The following is an 18,978-nucleotide window of genomic DNA, read 5'->3' as shown; positions in this document are numbered from 1 at the left end:
GTTTTTCTTATGTTTTTTATTTTTACTATAGGTGGCCTGGTCACTTAAGTAAACATATGTGTGTGATGTAACTGTGAATATGAGCGTGTGAAGAAATACTGATATCTACTCTTGGGTTTGGACTGAGTATCAGATTTGCATGTGAATTTTAACATTCCTTTTTTATTCTCTAAAGCAATACCCCAACTGCAGCTGTTCTCCAAACTCTGTATCTCCATATAGAATGAAAATATTTAATAAGGCAAGTTGCGTCAAACTGAAGACACTTGGGTTTGAGATCAGAAGTTGAAAATGAACCAATAGGCCAAAATTACAGCTTTCATTTCCTGATATTTGCATTAACAAATTAGAGCATGGCACCTTTGATGCGGACCACCCACTCTTAAGGTGAGCCAATTGGAAAAAGAATTGGAAAAGGTAGACTTTAAAATTTGGGTGCATATCCCAGTAACTGCATCAAGCCAGTGGTCCAATGACATCACCAACTGTTACTGTTTTTTCATTTGCTTTTTTCTTTGTTTGTTTTGTGATGTTTTTTTCTTCAGTTTTTTTTTTCTAGGGTTTTTTTTTGGGTAAAAATATGCTCAAATTTGGTAAATGCTGGTGACTGACTCGGTCAGTATAAAACCTTCTACTTTTTCCCTTCTGAACAAATCCTTTGTTATATCAGCAATGTGTTTTCATTCTCTTGCTGCATGATGAAGTTTCTCCCAATTAAATTAGATGCATTTTTCCATAAACTTCTGAATGAATTCTCCTGTTATAATCTTTCTGTTGAAGAATGTGTTTCATCTCATGGTATGGGCTCTGTATTTCTGCTTTTGGAACCTTCTTGAAGCTGCAAAATGTGATTCTTCACCCCTGACCTATGAAGTCTGTTGGTGACATCGCTTTTGTTTTTTTTTTGTTTTTTTTTGTGTTTTTGTTATTTTTTTCACAACACTCATAATTTTTCTGTCATCAAATGCTGTTATTTTTTTTGCGCAATCTGTTCGCTATCTGGTTGTTATTACTCTGGTGGTTTATTTCTTTGTTTTTAGAACTTTCCAAATTGTTGTATTGGCTGTGCCGCATGCTTGTGTAATACTGTAGCTCTGATAAGTTCTGAGTTGTTTAACATGCCAAGATTTACATTTCAGGAAATAAAAGCTGAAATTCTAATCCATCATCTCATATTCATCTTTTGATCTCAAACCCAAATGCCTTCAACGCATACAAAAAACACCCCAAAAAATTAGCCTTGTAATTCCAAAACCTTCAGAGGAAACTCTGTTGTCATTAGAGCAGCATAACAATGACAATAACTGCATTACCCTGTGGGGTGGCCCTGCCAGTGCTGATTGATGATGGTGGTGTGTTAATATGGCAGTTGGTGTGTTCATGCTGACAGTGTTGTTTGCTGTCCTGTTTCACTTGTTTCTGTAGAAGGGAGCTAAAATAAATGAGAGGGAACACTGCTTTGGAGTCATCAGAGGCCAGGCCAGAATTCTAACTAAAATACAACATGATAATTGTGTTGTTATTTGGTAATACCGGGACAAGAGAGTGACTTTTTTCTCCATTTATCACTTTTACTTTCTTACACTTTCATTGCTTTCATGTTTTATTTGTTTCCACCCCTTTTTACGTTCTTCTTTCATTCCCCTTTCTCTTAGCACTTCTTTTCTTTCCTTTCCTTTCCTTTCCTTCAATTCTCTTTGATTCCTTTCCTTTCCTTTCCTTTCCTTTCCTTTCCTTTCCTTTCCTTTCCTTTCCTTTCCTTTCCTTTCCCTTTCTTATTTCTGCATGTCTAAGAGTAGAAATGTATATTTGCACTTATCTTTTCTCTCTGCACTCTGCTATGCTGATATTTACATAACTATATTTATAAAAGAATAATGGTAGCACTTTGGTTCTGATTAGGAATTATTTTTTTGTATATTTCTGTTTAGTTAATTATTTGAACAAAACCAGTGAACCGCTGTAGGTATTTAAAACATTTATTACAATATTTAGCATAATGCAGATACCATACATAAGCACGTATTTTAAATAAAATGTATTTCTGTGAAAAAAGAACAAGTTTATGATTATACTTATAAAAATCCTGTATATATGTTCGAAATACAGACACAAAAGCTTCTTTAATAGCTGTTAGATTGCACAATAACTTTACTAGCTCATACTGAGTAGTTCAGGATCTCAACAAAATACTGACAAAGGTCATCTGTACATCATTGTAGACTTCCTATAAGTCAGATAAAAATATTAGTCACTATAACTAATCATTAACTGAAGTTTTGATCTTACATCATTTGAGGGGCAGAGATGCAAAATGTATTATATAGTGACAATAATAATGCTACAAACTGGAGGAAAGAAATGGAAACATATGATATGGGCACCTTGCAGAGGTAAGAGTTTGTCAGTATGATATATTAACCTATGTATATTTTCCATCCTTCAACATACTGTTAAATTAGTACATTCGTAACATATTTTATACAAATAAGTTATTCTATAACTTTAGAATTTCTGATATAAATGGTCCCCTCATTACAACCATAAGACACATTTGTGAGAACAGAAACAGGCTGGAGGTAGAGATGAAACTGTGGTAAAAGATACATTTTTTTCCCATTATTCTTTGCAGTACAACTGGCATATAATATGGAGATTTTAGATTATACACCAGGATACAAAAAGTTACACTGTCCATAGAAATTCATAATTGCAAAAAGCTATATTTATTCTTACTGTTATAAGTGTAAAACTGGGTGGGTTTTGCTTAATTTTCGGAGTGTACATGTTTAAATCCTATGCAAAATGCTGCAAAATAAAACGTATTAATATACTATAAAGTAACAGTATACTGGCCGCATCAATTTAGAAGAAGGCTGAACCAGCATTTGTTTTTTTAACCACACTGCGTTGTACCTTAGTACTGTTACAGGATTCACCTTGGCCTTGTGCCCACACAAGTGATTGTAAATGGAGGGACTCTGCTGTGCTTTTATTGATTTTTTTTCCTGTGCTCCATGTCATTGGCGGTATGTACTTTGCTAAAACCTGTGTAATATGTAACTGTGGTTTTACAATTGGTGGAGAAGCACCAGGCTGGTTTCCTTGAGAACGTGTGGAAAAATCCCATTTGCTCTTTTCCTTGATGAGTACCAACAGCAATAATCATCACCTGAAAACCATGATCATAAAACTATGTGAGTAGGCCATAAAAAGGTCTCTAAGCTACATCATGCTTGTCCTCTGGCCATTCAAATTCTGGGACTCAGGTGGCCTGGCGGCCCTTGATTTAGTCATGCTGATTTATGCGCAAGGCTTCATCAGCCTCTAACATTCAGGAGACTACCATGTCTGGGTTATTAATATCAACCATTCCACTCCTATTGCAACCACTCTGCATTTTTCTTGGGCTGCAGCTTCAATGCAATTTTGAAGCTGAGACATTATAGGGAAAACTTTGTAGCTTGTTTGGGTGATTATGCTACAAAATTTTAATACAAAATGTTACATTGAGTGGAAAATCCCTATGTCAGTTTCGCTTCGGACAGCAGTGTATTCTCTGCTGCTGAGCCGCACTCCGGCACTGCACTCTAATCTTCAGAACACTCTGACGGCAGGCTGTCAGCACTTTCAGAATGAGAATCAGTCATATATGAGTGTGTCTCTGTATGCTAGGCAGCTGTAATAAGTTCCTCCAAGTGCTGCACTTCATTGTGCCATTGCACTGAAGCTCTTGCATTTGTCTCATGCCAGCTGCCAACTCCTCATCATTCTAACATGATAAAGGCACTCAGTCTTCCTGTTTGAGGGAACTGAGCAGCCGAGCTTTCTGCCTAATGTTGTTCCTTTTTACCTTCCTAGGGAATCCATTTCAGGTGCACCCGTCACTTCCTGCTGTGACCCTGCAGTGTTAAAGGAAAGAGAAACAGTTTCCAGTATTTACATAGCATTTTGAATCCAGAGGACAATTGTGAAGTAGGGGGTTAGAGTCACAGTCGAGAAATTACATCTTTGTTATCAGTATCCACCAAGGAAACAAGTGGTTAACAGGTGCATTTAACCATTTCTACCAGAAATGTCCCTGGCAGGCCAGAAAGAATAGACGTAGGACAATGTTTCAAATAACAATGTCCACCTCTTTAAAAGTCTGTAATTCTCCGATTTTTAGTTTTCTAAAGATCCTCATCTCTCACTGCAGTAATGACAAGCTCTAGTGTTCAGCTCTATGCTCCCCCCCGACACCTTCCAGTATTTCTTTCAAAGTAATACTGACGTAATTCAAATTTAGTAACAGAATCCTGAAATGATCCATTCTGCAATGTCGGAGGCGTCTGCATCCACAATATTCTCAACCACTGTTACGTTCCAAACAGTGGCATCTGCTCATTGGCTGGTCCTCTACCAGTCTGGATGTCCAGCCACCTGGCAACGTCTCACATTCTCACAGCTTATTCTGGAGTGTCCCAACACACTCACAAACACATACATACATTCACACACAAGTGTACACAAGAGTCTTTTCCACTGCTTATATTCACATTACTGTACATATGGTGTACCTGTATTATGGTGTTTGCTGCTTCCTGTGGGGCATTGCCCTTTTACGTATAGCTAATTCTAAACCGTGTAAGCATTGTGAGCACTGGTACACTTGATGAATTTCAGTCTGGCGGTTTATTCATGTTTGTTCATGTGTGCATGTCAGTAGATACTGTCCTTGGTGGTGGTTGAGGTGTGCGTGGTGGTGGAGTCGTCGGGCAGCGAACCACGACGTGGACTGGGCACGTAGCAGCGCAGCAGAGCGAGCAGCTCGCGTGACACACTACTGGAAAAAGCTGTGTAGATCCAGGGATTTGTGCATGAGTTCAAGCTCGCCAGCAGCATCAGGATGGTGAATGCTACTCCTACAAAACAGAATTCATAAAAATTAAGCTGAGCAAAAAAAAGTTTTTTATTTATTTATTTTGATTCATTTGAAATCAACTCAGACAACTAATTAATATTAAAAACAAATAAGTTTAAAATAGAATTCGTGTAAGAAACCTGCAAAACCATGGCATACAGTAGTTTTTTGGAAAAGATTTTCAACACTCTTGGTTGATCTTGCAGCATACAGTGTTTTTTTTATTACAGGTTCATTTTTTTTCTAGGTTCGCCACACAGTCTAGGTTTGGAGTAGATGTTGTTAAATCATATTTTTAGGTCCTGGATCATTCTCTCATGTCATCCAGATTTAGGCCATCTCAGGACCACTAATAAAACTGCTTCCAGGTCCGGGCTGCCAGAAGTACATATTCAATGTATTTGAATGTACTGGCATTGAATAAACTAATTCTAATTACAAGTCATCAAAACAGTTGAATAGAAGTAAATCTTATCTAATCTGGCAACATAGTCCTTTTAAGCATAACCTTGGACCTCTTTCTGTAGCAAATTGATATTGGTTTTGTGAATGAAAAAAATTGTCAAATCTATCTTTGACAGCACAAAACTAATTGATGTTCCTGCTTACCAGGAAAACCTTATTACAGCTAAATATTACACAGTGTGAACCAAATTATGCAAATTATTTTAGAAGATGGCTGTATGTATGGTACTGTCTTAAAGAATATTTGCAGGTTATACACTAACCCAAAAGTTTTTTTATAAAGGGCCAAATGATGCTTGATTAAGGGGCCGTGGACCGGAAAAAAAATTATACCATTATAACGGCATTATATTGTCTGTGGCTCCTTTCATTGATGATTTCAATATAAAAAATAAACATACTTAAACATTACTCTGTAATCTGCTTAACTAATGCAGCTTTATTTTCAAAGTTCTAATTCAGTGAAACTTTCAGTACAATAGAGTTCACTGCCTTATACAGCTATTCAGTGATTTCTAACAAGAGATCTCAAGCTGGTGCTTATTTTTATCTAAAATGGTGGGCCAAATCAAAGGTCACCATGGGCCCTAGTTTGGGGAACTCTTGTTTTAAAATGATCCACAATGCATCATGTCAAGCAACACAAGTCATTCCCAGAACTAGTAATAAGATAAACAGCAAAAATTACTATGCTTATTTTCTAGAATCCAATTAGTCAGTACCTTAAAAAGATGAAAATAGAAAAAGGCATGGCATACTTTTTTAAATTGTTGAATGGATCACCCAGTCACAAGGACGTCTATTTGTACATGGTTTTTACTGTAGCTTTAAACAGACTCTATGCTAATTATTATCGAAACGCGCATTCTTGTTTCACTGGTTTAGCATGATCTCTGTAAGCTAGTCTTTGCCATTCAAGATTACTCTTGTAGAACAGCCATGCTCTCTTGCTCGGCCAGGGCAGCACCAGCCCTGAATAATTCAGATATATTTTAAGTAGGAAGTCTACATATAGGCATTAAACGCTACACCAGGCCAGCTGACAAAAAAGTTAGCCACTGAATAATCTGAAATAATAGATCATTAGTGCAATATGAGAGCATGGACATACGGTACTAGTCGTACTGCCAACTCAGAGGCCATCTGTTTGGTGAGGCATTGGTTACTCGGCAACCGGCTGGGCAAACTGCAAGAAGCCCACTTTAATTTAGACATGGAAATGCTGCACAGGGTCAACGAGATTACAGTATACCTATGTGCGGTTACATGTGCACAGTCAACTGCCTTCATGACAAAAGATCGAAATAATGCATGCATTGAGTAATATGAAGCTCATAAACTGCATCTTGTGTGGACACTTTTGCATAATTGTTAGGTATTACTTCATCTATTCTAAAAGTTCCTATTGTTATAGATGTCTTATACAGGATGTGTGCAACCTCATAATTATTCCCTAAAAAAAAACAAGGCATGATCAAGGCTACAACTGAGTTTCCGTAACTAAGTATGAATTGCAATTAATATTTTTTCAAATTTTTTTATTTTTAAGATTCTTTAGTGTTGAGATGTAGATTCTAAAGTTTTTTTAAGGCACTAAAAATCATTTCTTTGTAAAATGTCTTTGTAATACTTAAGAGCAGCAATCTGATATGGCACTTATCCAATACTGGCCTGATACAGAAATGGTGGCTTGAAAATTAGTGAAAGCATAACAGGTATTGGATTCTGTTACAAATGTCAACATGTTTTAATAGATTTGGAAAAATGTTATTTTATAAATTATATTTATTTACCCTTTGTACATATATTTAAATCTAAATATTTGTTTTCCTTTGTCAAGACTAATTGTATTATATTTATTATATTTACAATGTAAGTGATTGTTGTATGAACAAGGAGAACTCTAAAGTAAAAAAATATATTTTTTTAAGCTTAGTACTTGAAGCAAACAATATCGATCAGTATTGGCTAATTCTAGAGGTTTCTATATATATAGAGGTTATTGTTATCAAAAGAAAAAGTGGTGTTATACATTATAATATCCCTAGAAGATTTATTTAGAAATAAGATTATTATTAATTATAAAGTATAACATATATCATTTTATCTAATACAACTGAACAACGATTAAACGAGGTTATTATGTACGGTACTATTTACTAGACAAGTTTTCTGCTGGGTTTTTTTTACTGCTGGGATCATTTTAAGAGCTCCATCATAAAAAAAATCCTCCTTACATGTAATAATGAAACCCATCTTATAAAACAGATGCAGATTAATAATACCAAGCACAAACATTATTTATGGTTATTTTCGATTATTTTTACTTTGTGCAATAAGTTTCACAACCATTTTTTGCTTTACTTAGCGTGTCAATACTTTTGGAAGTGACTATGTGTGGGTGTATTTCCTTTTGTCATTACAAAAATAAACCCCCCAAAAGAAAACAAGTGTGTTTATCTTGTTAAATTCAGAAAAAAGGAGCTCTCATTTTCTTCATTTGTTTCCTTGTGATCATCTCCTAGTGTGCACTAAAATTGATGAAATGTGCTGTGTGTTTACTGAGCACTTGACATGGATGAAAACAAACACCAAGAATGTAACCACGTTATTTATTACAGGCTGTGACCTGAAACTTGAGCACAGCTTTGAAGGAAGCAGATGAGCACAAGGAACAAATATACCTCTGCAGTTTTCTGCAGGTGCATTAAGTAACCATGTAATGAAATTGATTCACATAAGGAGGCTCTCTGCTCTAACCTTGGTCTGGAGGGTTCGGGTCCCAGGCTGCCCACAGCTGGACAATGAAGAAAGGAGCCCAGCAGATAGTGTAGACCAACACTATGACTAAAGTCATCCTCACTGTCTTTGACATGGCCTTAGAAATGCCAGGGGGTGGTGGAGGGGGAGGATCAGGTAACACATCTGGCCAGAGTTCAGGAGTTCCTGAAAGTTGGCCAGCCAGTGAGGATGAGGCTCTGGACTGAGCACATGCTGTCAGGGCACGTGGGTGAAATAGATTAGACGAGTCAGGAGTGAATTTCTCTAAAGGCGGATTGGTTGATGTGGAGATTTCTGTGGATGGGAGGGGCACGGAACAGGGATCACAGGAATCACAGGGGTTGTATGTGGAGTTTCCAAAGAGCTCAGGGCTTGAGAGACCATCATATGAATTTCGATGGTCTGTAGGGGCGGAGTTACAGTAACGACATCCATGGATGTCAATTTGATGATTATGGCTGCTGTGTGAGTCTCTGTCTCTTCCAGACCTCCCATGATGTCCTCCTTTCTGAGGGAAATGGAAGACCACAGAGTTCCTCTTAAACTCCGCTGTCACCATTCTCTCCGACTTCAGGTAGATATTGTCATGGATCTCTCTAAAGATACGCACCTGGGATGGAAGGATGAAACAGTTATTTGATATCTGCAAGGAAAAGTTGAAGAGTTCAAACACTGCTGATTTCATTACTTTACTATGGTTACAATCTTCTCAATTGTAGTTGCTGTAATAACAGTAAAGGTTTTGGTATTGAGACTCTCATAGTAGGACGTCATCTGTGGTCATGGATCATATTATAATCTAAAGAGACCCAAAATGAATCTCTATGGGGGATTTTTCTTTCTAAACAGTTCCAATGTGGAGTCGTGGCTTAGAAACACAACCTTTAGCGTTGTCAGAGAGCGATGGAAGCAACTCCAACTGCAGCACGTAACTGCTGACATTGACAAAGTAGACTGATCTGATAAGCTCTGTCAGGCGCATTCACATGGCCAGAGTCACATGGGTCTTGGTACATACTGTACACTTGCCCACTAACCATGAAGGGAAGGTTCGGCCAGATAAACTACGCAGACAAAAATTTAAATTATGTTGTCAGCCAGAAGATCCAAGATATGGAGTGTAATGATCATTTTTAGAGATAGAAAGACAAATAAGACACTTTGAAAAGAAGAAAATGGCCAGATTACCTGACAGACTGTAATGATCATAGCTGGTAGAATGAACACAACTATAGTCATCCAGGTGACATAGGCTTTGAGACCCCACGGCTCAATGAAGTGCCCCCAGCACTCAAATTCTCCTGGCAGGACTTCAGTCCGTGAGAAAATAAACACCTATAAAGGAAAGTTTACATAAGGGCATCACAACAACTCCTGCGTACCAAAAATACAAAATGCAATAACCCCTCATAAAGCCCAGATATAACTCACCATCTCCTGCCAGATTTATTTAAACCACGTTCATGCTCATCATAATCTGCCCTTCTCACCTGTGGTAAACTAAGCACCAGGGCCAGGACCCAGGCCAACATGATGGGTGTGTTCCAGCATGAAGGTTTGCCTCCACGATACGCTTGCAGAGGGCAGCAGATGGCATAGTGGCGGTCCACTGTCATGGCCACAATCATGTACGAGGAAGCAAACATGCCCACAATCTGCAAGTACTTGACAAAGCGGCACAGAGCATCTGGGCCCTGGAAGCGTTCCGTGATATCCCACAGCAGCTGTGGCAGCACCTGTGGGAGTAACAGAAATGAAACTGACTAGATAAATGGCACGCCCTGAAGCTCACTGACAATTTATTGTTCAAGGCTTTAAACTGTGACTCTGAAAAAGGAAGGAAACAATATAGAGATCTCCAGTATGTTCAAGATAGGGGCAATTACTTTCCTGCATAGTGCAGTAAACATAATATGAAATGAAGGCTTTTATATAATCTAAACAGATATATATTATATTTTAATTACTAAAGCTCATTAGGTATTCTGTAATTCTACAAATGCAACCATCCTGTATTTTTTTGTCACATCTTGTCACAGGCACACACACACACACACACACAAACACACACACACACACAACTAACATCATCCATAGATCGCATACCGGAGGACAAATTTACCTGATAAGGTGTCGTTTTATTTTTAAATAAAACATTGTATTTTTTGATATTGCTTCTGTGTTCCTCAAAAATCTTTTTTTTTGTTAGCCTTATTATTGTTATTTCTATATTTGATGGATTTTTGGTCACTGCTCCAGGTCTTTCTAAATATTTAATACACTATGTGCTGTGTTTTGCCAAAAATTATTTGCAAGTAAAAATAATTTTGCACATTCTAAAGATTAATCAAAACACTGATGGCAATGCCAGTTTTCCAGTTTGTCCAGTTTCTGTCAGATTGCCTCCTGATCTGCTGTGTTACACTTTTCTGATGATGGTAGTATTATTTGCATTGGCATTATTTTGTAGGTTTGTTTGGGTGATGTGCAGTGGAACCCGATACTTTGGAGTGGAACCCGATGCTTAAGGGTTTGGTGTGTTGTCCATTCTGAAATGCTACGATTAAAACAGTTAATATTTAAAGAAAGCAATTGAATCCACAATACAGGTCATTTGCGTTTGCATTATTTGAGTAGGTTTGTTTTTACAATTAATGCCAGGGTTCAAGGAAATACATCCAATACATACAAATATCACTGTTACAGCAGCATCGTAGGAAGGTTTCTTAAAAATTTTGTGTCGTGGAATGGGGAAAAAGTCAGAATGTCAGAGAATAAATTAGGACCAAACCACCACAGATGTTTTTGCAATTTGTAATTCTTTTTCTCTTAAAAGATCCTTCTTGTTCATCTTCTTTATTTGGACTACCTAGTTCCCAATCTATATAAGTAAATACCTGGAAGAAGGCCACAACGAGATCAGCCACACACAGGTTGATCATGAATAGGTGCATTGGTGCGTGGTGCTTTCTCCTGCGCAGCAGCACCCACAGGACAAAGGTGTTGCCCAGTGTGGTAAGAGCCAGCACCAGGCTAAGCACTCCGATCTCAGCCTTTGCTAGAGCCTGGTCCCGTACCCTGGCTGTGCCCGGCTGCAGGGTGGTCACCTCGGTGCTGTTCTGCGAGGGCAGCAGCCACAGGAAGGTCTCGGTGCTGCTGAAGCTACTGCTCAGGTTGAACAGAGAACGATTGGACCGAGCTAAATCCACGTCCCAAGAGGCTGCTGTCATGCCTGTGGCCTAGAAACAAACATCAAGAAGGTTAGAGGCAAAAACAACAGGGGTGCGTACCTGCGCCAATTAAGACACACTGTTTTCACAAACAGGCCTGAATCTTTTTAAGTCCGAGCTGGCTTTAGTTGTCAGATTGCTGTTTTCTTGAATTGCTCTCATTTGGAGGGATGCGAACGGAGGAGGTGGTGAAGGCTAAACAGATTGCATATATCAAACGAGCTCATTAAAATAAGTATATCTTCATCTTGCTCAGCAGATTAACTGTGCAGCCTCAGCTATTGTTTTAGCAATGTTAGACAGAAAGTGCTTAAGGCTCCTATTAAATCCACTCTGTCTTTTCAACCAAAACATAAATGCAATTAAATCGTCATCATGTCTCGTGGATCAGTTTTGAGGCATTTTCCCCCTCACACATCAAAGTCAACATGAGAGATGGAGTGCATAATTAAAACAGACTTCAAATAATAATTTGGGCCTTGAAGCCTGTGAGAGGTCTGTACTGTGTAACTGGGCTCTGTGCTTTCTTTGTAAAGGTCCTGTTACATAAAATGTCTTGCTTACAAAGCTTCAGATAAAAACTAACAATGATTGGTGGCCCTTTTCATGAAAAAAAAACCTGCTTTGTTCTTTTCTATTGAACATACTGTTTCCTTGTCACCTCACATAACAAGTTGTCAGTTTGGAAATGGAAAGACTGGTGAATCTGTGAAAGTCTGGGTAAATGTTCCCGCTGTCCTATTGTCTATAGCCGTGAAGCTAGACTCTGGTCTGGCTTCCTGTAACCAAAATAATTTACATACATGCATATGACCAGATAAGGAAAACAAATCTGCTACAGAAACCAATTGCTGGTTCGGAGTAGCTTATTTTATACCAGTGGTGTCAAACTCATCATAATGGGGGCCAAAATTAAATACTGGGTCTAAGTAGAGGACCAAAAATGGTCAACATTTGATGAACAACAAGATACAGAATAGTGTGAAAATAAAACATGACGTAAAAGCAGAACATTCTGCTGTTATGCACATTTGCCTGAGTGAGACGCCTGGCATCGTTTCTTGGCTGTCAGTTCCACTGCCGTTCAGGGTAAGGTTCTGTGCTGTGGCAATTCTTGGATAGCATGAAGGTGTGTATCAGTCAGATGACTCCTGTGTGTGCTTTCGTTCTTTAGAAAATTGCTTACACAGATGTGTACTTCCAAACATTGTAGATCAGCCTGTAGGTGGACATGGGGCATCGTTTCAGGGATGAAGCATAGAAACTGTGCAGTGCCTGAGTTTGACATGTCTCTTTTATACACTGATGAACTCTACTGCACTACTTTTATAAATCCTGGATTGCCTGCCAGTTGATCATGCTGTGTAAAGTAGTCATGATGTTCTTGAAGATATAAACAAAAATAAGTGCTTTATTTGTAATACTTCTACGGCCGAGTCAAGTGTTTTACATGACTGTAGAGGCTTTTAAATACGCTCTCAAGAGACATTGATGAGGAAAAGGAATGATGTGAGATGAAGGAGTGCAGTTGATTTTTATAGAAACAATCAATAACTGCTGATCAAACACTGCAGATGTTCCTGGACATATAATTTACTAACAGAGGGTTGGGTAAATGCACATGTTTAACAATTTACTGTGTGGTCTTATTGTTTTTGTTGTTGATTCTATTTTGGTGGGTTCTGGATTGCTGGCTACAGTTTCACGATAAAGCTTTTAAGAAATTTGTAGCAATCTCACAACACAGATGGTGCCAATGTATACTATATACTTCTGAAATGTCAAAAGAAGACTGGTGTATTCTATTTGTGGACAGAGTATGTACAATTTCTGTCATCTATTTCAGCATCGTCTTCCAGAAGCACGAGCTGTGTTTGTATTTTTTTAGTCTTTATTTGTTCCTGTTTATGTGTCTGGGTTTCGTTTCCCCACAATATGCACTACGTCCGTGAGTGATGTTTAACTAAGTTTCAACTGTGCAGTTTTGATGAGCCTGTGCCCACAGTAGCTTTAGATTCTTGTTCTTGGCTGACACAAGTGGAACCTGATGTTGTCTTCTACTTTTGTAGCCCATCTGCCTGGGGTTTGGTGTGTTGTGCTTTCTGTGATGTAAGGAGTTATTATTTGCTTTACTGTAGGCTTCCTGTCAGCTCAAACCATCTGGCCAATCCCCTCTGACCTCTCTTGTCAAAAAGGCATTTCTGCCCACAGAACTGACGCTCAATGGATTTTTTTTACAGCATTCTGTTTAAACTTTTGGGACTATTGTGTATTTGTAAATCACGGCAGATCAGCCATTGCTGACATACTCAAAACCTGTCTGGCACCAGCAACAACGACTGCAGAGGTCACAGAGTCACTAAGATCACATTTTGATGTTGGATGTTTGCTCTTGGCATAACTGGCTGGATAACTGCATGAATAAGCAGGGGCAAGGGTGTAGGTGACAAAGTGACCAAGTACAGAACCTCACCCAATTGAGTACACCCCTCACATTTCAGCAACCATTTTAGTACAACTTCTCAAGGAACAATGCTATAGAAATGAAACTTGGATGTACGCATATATTTAGAGTAATCAATGTTCAGCTTGGATAGCAGTATAGATTTACTGTCCTTTAAAAATATCTCAACAATGGTGCTCACACAAAATATTAACACTTTGGGCACCTAGGGTGTACTCACTTTTATGGCCAGCTTTTTTGGACAATAATGACTGTATGTTCAGTTATTATTAAGACAGTAAATCTGTACTGCTATACAAGCTGCACACGGACTACTCTAAAATATATCCATGTTTTATTTCTATAGTATTCTCCCTTTAGAAGATAAAATGTTGGTTGAAATGTGAGGGGTGTACTCACTTTTGTGAGATAATGTAAGTGTGCACACAACTCTTATTCAGAGATTTATCCACTCCCTCTCGTGCCTGTTTTTCATGGTTTTTTTGAACCAGCAATGTCCTGCCAGTGATTCTATATGTTATTTGGCAAAAAAATATAAATACATGTAGGTATATTACAAGCTGATTTAGAACAGCTAACTCTATCTTTTCATACAGTACATCCAGACAGACGTCATACTTTCCTTCATGCCTGCACGCACATTCTCAGCATGCCACTAGCCGGTTGCTTCTTGGAAAACAAAGCTCTCTATTTGATCATCTTCTTGAAAACAAGACTCACAGGTGCTAACATTGTGTTCACTGGGAATCTCAAGGGGCATCTGCAGCAGGTGACTAGAACCGTGAAGTGTGCTAGAAATCGAAGCTGACTCCAACAGAGCTCCAGAAATCTCCAAAGCTTTATTCCTGTATCTATTCCATTCGTATAATTTTTTTTTCACTTTAGCGCTGAGATCTCAGATCTCGTTACACGCGTCCACTTTTTTCCCCCTTTGATTTCTCTCTTTTCCTTTAATGCTCAAAAACAGCAGCAGCAGCCAGCGATAAGTTTCTAAATATATCTTAAAATCCCTGTTGCACGCCTCATCAAGGTCAGAGGGGTGAAAGATAAAAAGGAGAGATTGAGTAAGAAGGTTTGGGCCAACCGCTGAGACCAGCACCATTTTCATCTGCTCTGTCTTTCTCCATCTTCCATTTCTTCCAATATATTGTGATCTGTCGAGTGATCTGTAAATCCGTTTTTCTTACAGCAGAAATTAATAAAAAAAAAAGAAGTATCGTGTTTGGGGAGATGGACAGATGTGTTGTATGGAAAGGGGATGTGAGGGTAAGATGGAGTTGTTAATTTAATACAAGTTTATTTATTAGCACTGTTTTGGTTATTTCATACAATTTTAACAGAGAGCCAAATAGACACGCTTCTACACCTTGACGCATTTTCTCATTCTTTTCCAAAATTAATACTGATACTGGGTTGTAAAATTGCCACTATTCATAAAGCAACCACACCCCATGTTTCTGTGTGTCTGCTAGTGCACATGTTTCACCCCTCAGCATCTGGTTGACTCTTCCATTTGCTCAATCCACTTCCAACCAGTTTCACCTTTAATGTAATGTTTAACCTCATGTGTTTGGTGACCTCAAGGCCCTGTTTAGGTCCCTCCTATAATCCTATAGTCAGACACACCTTCATTTCACTCACAGTTTTCCAAGATTTTAATTTATTCACGTGGGAGAAATTTTTTTTTCTTTTATGCACCTTAATGGCTAAATCTGAGTTCTTGAGTTTTGAATAAAGACTAAACAATGACTTTGAGTAAAGGTGACCACTTCTCGCTACATTTTATATTTTGTAAGGTTGTCATGCAATTAAAGCAAGCACAGAGTTGGAAGGTAAGCGCGTGTGAAATGGAAGGAGAGAGAGTTACATACATTTGCTTTTATCTTGTAAACAGACTCTAATATGCACCAGAGCGTACACACATTAACCTCTCATAAACTGCCTTGTTCAAACACACTGCTGCATAATGTGTCACACAACACATAAAACCATATCGTCTTCTTCTTAATATGTTTCTCTCTTGGCATGGATGACAGATGACTATTTCCCTGTAACCAAAACTAAACACACACACATTCTTTTTCTCTAATGCAACATTCACTAACTCAAAAGTGACCCGGAGTGAAACCTAGGTTTTTTTTTTTTACAAATAAACTTTGTCACGATGTTCACATAGAACATCATGACATTCTGAGACTCTAGACTTTTTTTACAAGCTTGAAACCGGTTTTGTTCATAGCTATGACTATAAAAAATGGTGCAGCAGGCAATATTGCCACTTCACAGCTCGAGGGGCCCCAGTCTCATCCTGAGCTCCGGTTACTGTGTGCATTTTTATCCTCGTGGACGATTAGGTTTTCTCTAGGCTCTCCGGTGTCTTGCTTCCCCCTAAACCATGCCAGTAGGTAGAAATATGTAAATGGCCGAAGGGGTATATGTGTATGTGTAAATGTAGATGTGTATATATGCATTCCAGGCTCACACCCAGTGTAACCTGAATAGGCTTTATACACACTATGACCTGACTAGGATAACGCAGCAATTTCCCAAGATAAATGAATGCCCTGTGTATTCTTTTTTTTAATTATATTTGCCAATATTTTAAGAGTGGACAGAAATACAATTGGTAATTTCGGACTATCTTGTATCTGCAAAAATATTTCTATGGCAGTAGTGGCTGGTAAAACACACACACACACACACACACACACACACACATACACACGTACCCACAGTCATTTGTATGTAGGTCAATATCTCTGCATTTACCCTGGGAGAGAGCAGTCAACATCTGTACCACTGGCCAAGAAGCCAGCAGGAGCCATCGACCTCCCGAGTCTGAATGCACTGAGGAATTGATGAACCGCCCATTAACTTCACAAACGATTTTAGAGCGCCTTCTTCTTCTCCATTCGCATTTTTTTAATATTTCTTTTATTTACTAACGTCAGAATAACATTCAGCTCCAGCAACTGCTTCACTCCTGCAGTAACCTTTTTAACATCTTTATAATCCCCAGCAGACTTAACAGTTCTTTCAAAGTCACACCCTAGCGATGTATTTCACACAATAAAACAAAACATTATAACAAATAATGTGCTTTAATATTTCCAGCCTTTATTTCTGATCCTATACAAAAAAAATAAGAAAAAGGTTTAAGGACCAGCACACCTTCTGCGCGCATACGAAAACTGACAAAAACAAGACCGAACAAAACCTCCATACAAACGTGCTGTGAATGACTACAGAGCCTGAAATACACACAACACAACCCACACATCCTGTAAGGCTTCAACGCACACGTTTAATATAGGGAACCTAATTCATCTAAAAACCGACGGCTCAATTCCTGCCCTATTTCTCCGACATTCCACGTACCTCATCACACGTACCTCAATTTAGAGTCAAAATATTGTACAACAAATCGAACGGGGTGCATGGAAATAACAGCCCGTGCAGCAACACACCATAAACACTGCAACCTGAAGTGTCATTTTTTCCACCAGTGTCTGTCTGCCAAAACAAAAATGTTTTCTTTAATTTTGCAAAGAAAAACAACAACTCTGCAGGCTGTAATGTGAAAAGCCTGTACAAGCCGCTGATTTAGTCCCATTTGTTTTCATTCGGGATTTGTTTACTTGCAACTTGCCAGTAAATCAACAGCTGCCCTGGTTTTTCATTAGACTTTCCTGTATAAAAAAAAAATCCAGTGCATTTAACAAATAATAGAAACTACTTTGTTTTGAAAAGCTTGAACAGCGGAAATGATTATAGTCTGGATGATACAATCCAATCACACAATGCCAGTGAAAGTCTAAAAACACACTGACAAAAATCATGTAATAATAATCAACAGTGCTATTATATGCCTTCTGTTATCCTCCTCCTTGTTTTGTTTTTTTACTCGATTTCGGAGTAACGGACAGGAACCACTTTCTACAACCTCGAACAAACTGAACAGTGTAAACAGAGAGCGTGGGAATATCTGGGCTCCTCCACATGAACATCTGCAGAGCATCAAACTACACCTAGATGGGACGAATAGTTCTTGCACCCATATATCTTACCTGCAAAAACTATTCCAATGAAATGATAAATCCAACATGCCAGTGCAATCTGTCCAGTCCAACCAACTAAAGCTTTATTAGTGTAATTTCACTAAAGCCCAAGTGAGTTGTGTAAAGCAGATTAAATCCTGAGCCGTGTTTCTATACTGACCTTCTCAGTATCTTCAGCTCTGTCCAAGCGCTCTTTAATCCACACTGCTGTCCTTAATGAATACCCAGTCCGCTTTCTTCATTATTCTCACAGCCTTCACATTTCATTTCTCTCTCTTTTTTTCTCTCTCCCCGTCCACTCGGTCACCCCATCAAAACCATCGAAGTTTCATTCACAATTTCGCTGAATTGCACTTAACGCCCGAGCTGACAATTCATTATAGTGCCTGGACAGTGAGGTAAAGTTCTTTACATAATTATTAATAGACTCGAGTGACAGTTTGTTTCGCGCCACAGCTCAGTTATAAAAATAGAAAGAACGCAAGAAAGAAAAACAAGAGCACGTTTCCATGAGCTAGCGATTGTTGGCGTTTCCCCTTCTCTATTTATGTGTCCTATCTGAACGCCAATGGCTCCTGCATCTCCTCCCTCCAGTCTCTCTCTCTCTCTCTCTCTCTCTCTCTCTCTCAAAGTATGTGTGTGTGTGTGTGTGTGTGTGTAAGTGGAAGATTACAGTTTTACAAAATAGAATCAATATTCCGTCAGTGATTGACTGATTTAAAGCACAGTAAATGGGTAGTTTAATTAGTCGATATTCTGTCATTAATTGGATTGATCAGTATCAGTATTATTAGTAGTTTCATTCGTTTCAATCTAATCTCAGTAATTGGACTGATCAATACCAGTATCGAGTCAGTAGTTTAATTAAAACCAGTATTACATTAGTGATTAATCAGTAATTGGGTTGATCAGCATCAGTATAAAGTCAGCAGTTTAATTAGAATGAATATAATCTCAGTAATTGTATTGGTCAGCATTAGTATTACGTCAGTAGTTTAATTCGAATTAATCTACTCTGAGTAATTGGATTGATCAACATCAGTATTAAGTCAGTAGTTTAATTAGAATGAATCTGAT

General features: G+C 38.4%; 1 protein-coding gene across 2 annotated transcripts; it reads right to left on the bottom strand.

Annotated features, from left to right (window-relative positions):
* Window positions 1–1,963: 1,963 nt before the first annotated feature.
* avpr2ab (arginine vasopressin receptor 2a, duplicate b) lies at window positions 1,964–18,451 on the bottom strand. 2 transcript variants are annotated; one of them, XM_046870073.1, is made up of 6 exons: window positions 18,062–18,451; window positions 11,047–11,388; window positions 9,640–9,885; window positions 9,338–9,484; window positions 8,129–8,759; window positions 1,964–4,904 (listed from the first exon to the last, which is right to left on the bottom strand). In XM_046870073.1, the coding sequence occupies exons 2-6, from the start codon at window positions 11,377–11,379 to the stop codon at window positions 4,702–4,704; spliced, it is 1,560 nt and encodes a 519-aa protein (XP_046726029.1). In that variant the 5' UTR covers window positions 11,380–11,388; window positions 18,062–18,451; the 3' UTR covers window positions 1,964–4,701. The 2 variants fall into 2 exon arrangements, with proteins under 2 accessions (XP_046726029.1, XP_046726030.1); XM_046870074.1 differs by lacking the exon at window positions 18,062–18,451 and adding an exon at window positions 16,613–16,649.
* Window positions 18,452–18,978: the final 527 nt, after the last annotated feature.

The sequence above is a fragment of the Silurus meridionalis genome, chromosome 16 (genome assembly GCF_014805685.1).
Source record: "Silurus meridionalis isolate SWU-2019-XX chromosome 16, ASM1480568v1, whole genome shotgun sequence".
In the NCBI taxonomy this organism is placed as follows: Eukaryota; Metazoa; Chordata; class Actinopteri; order Siluriformes; family Siluridae; genus Silurus; species Silurus meridionalis.
This window is presented reverse-complemented; position numbering and strand designations above follow the sequence as displayed.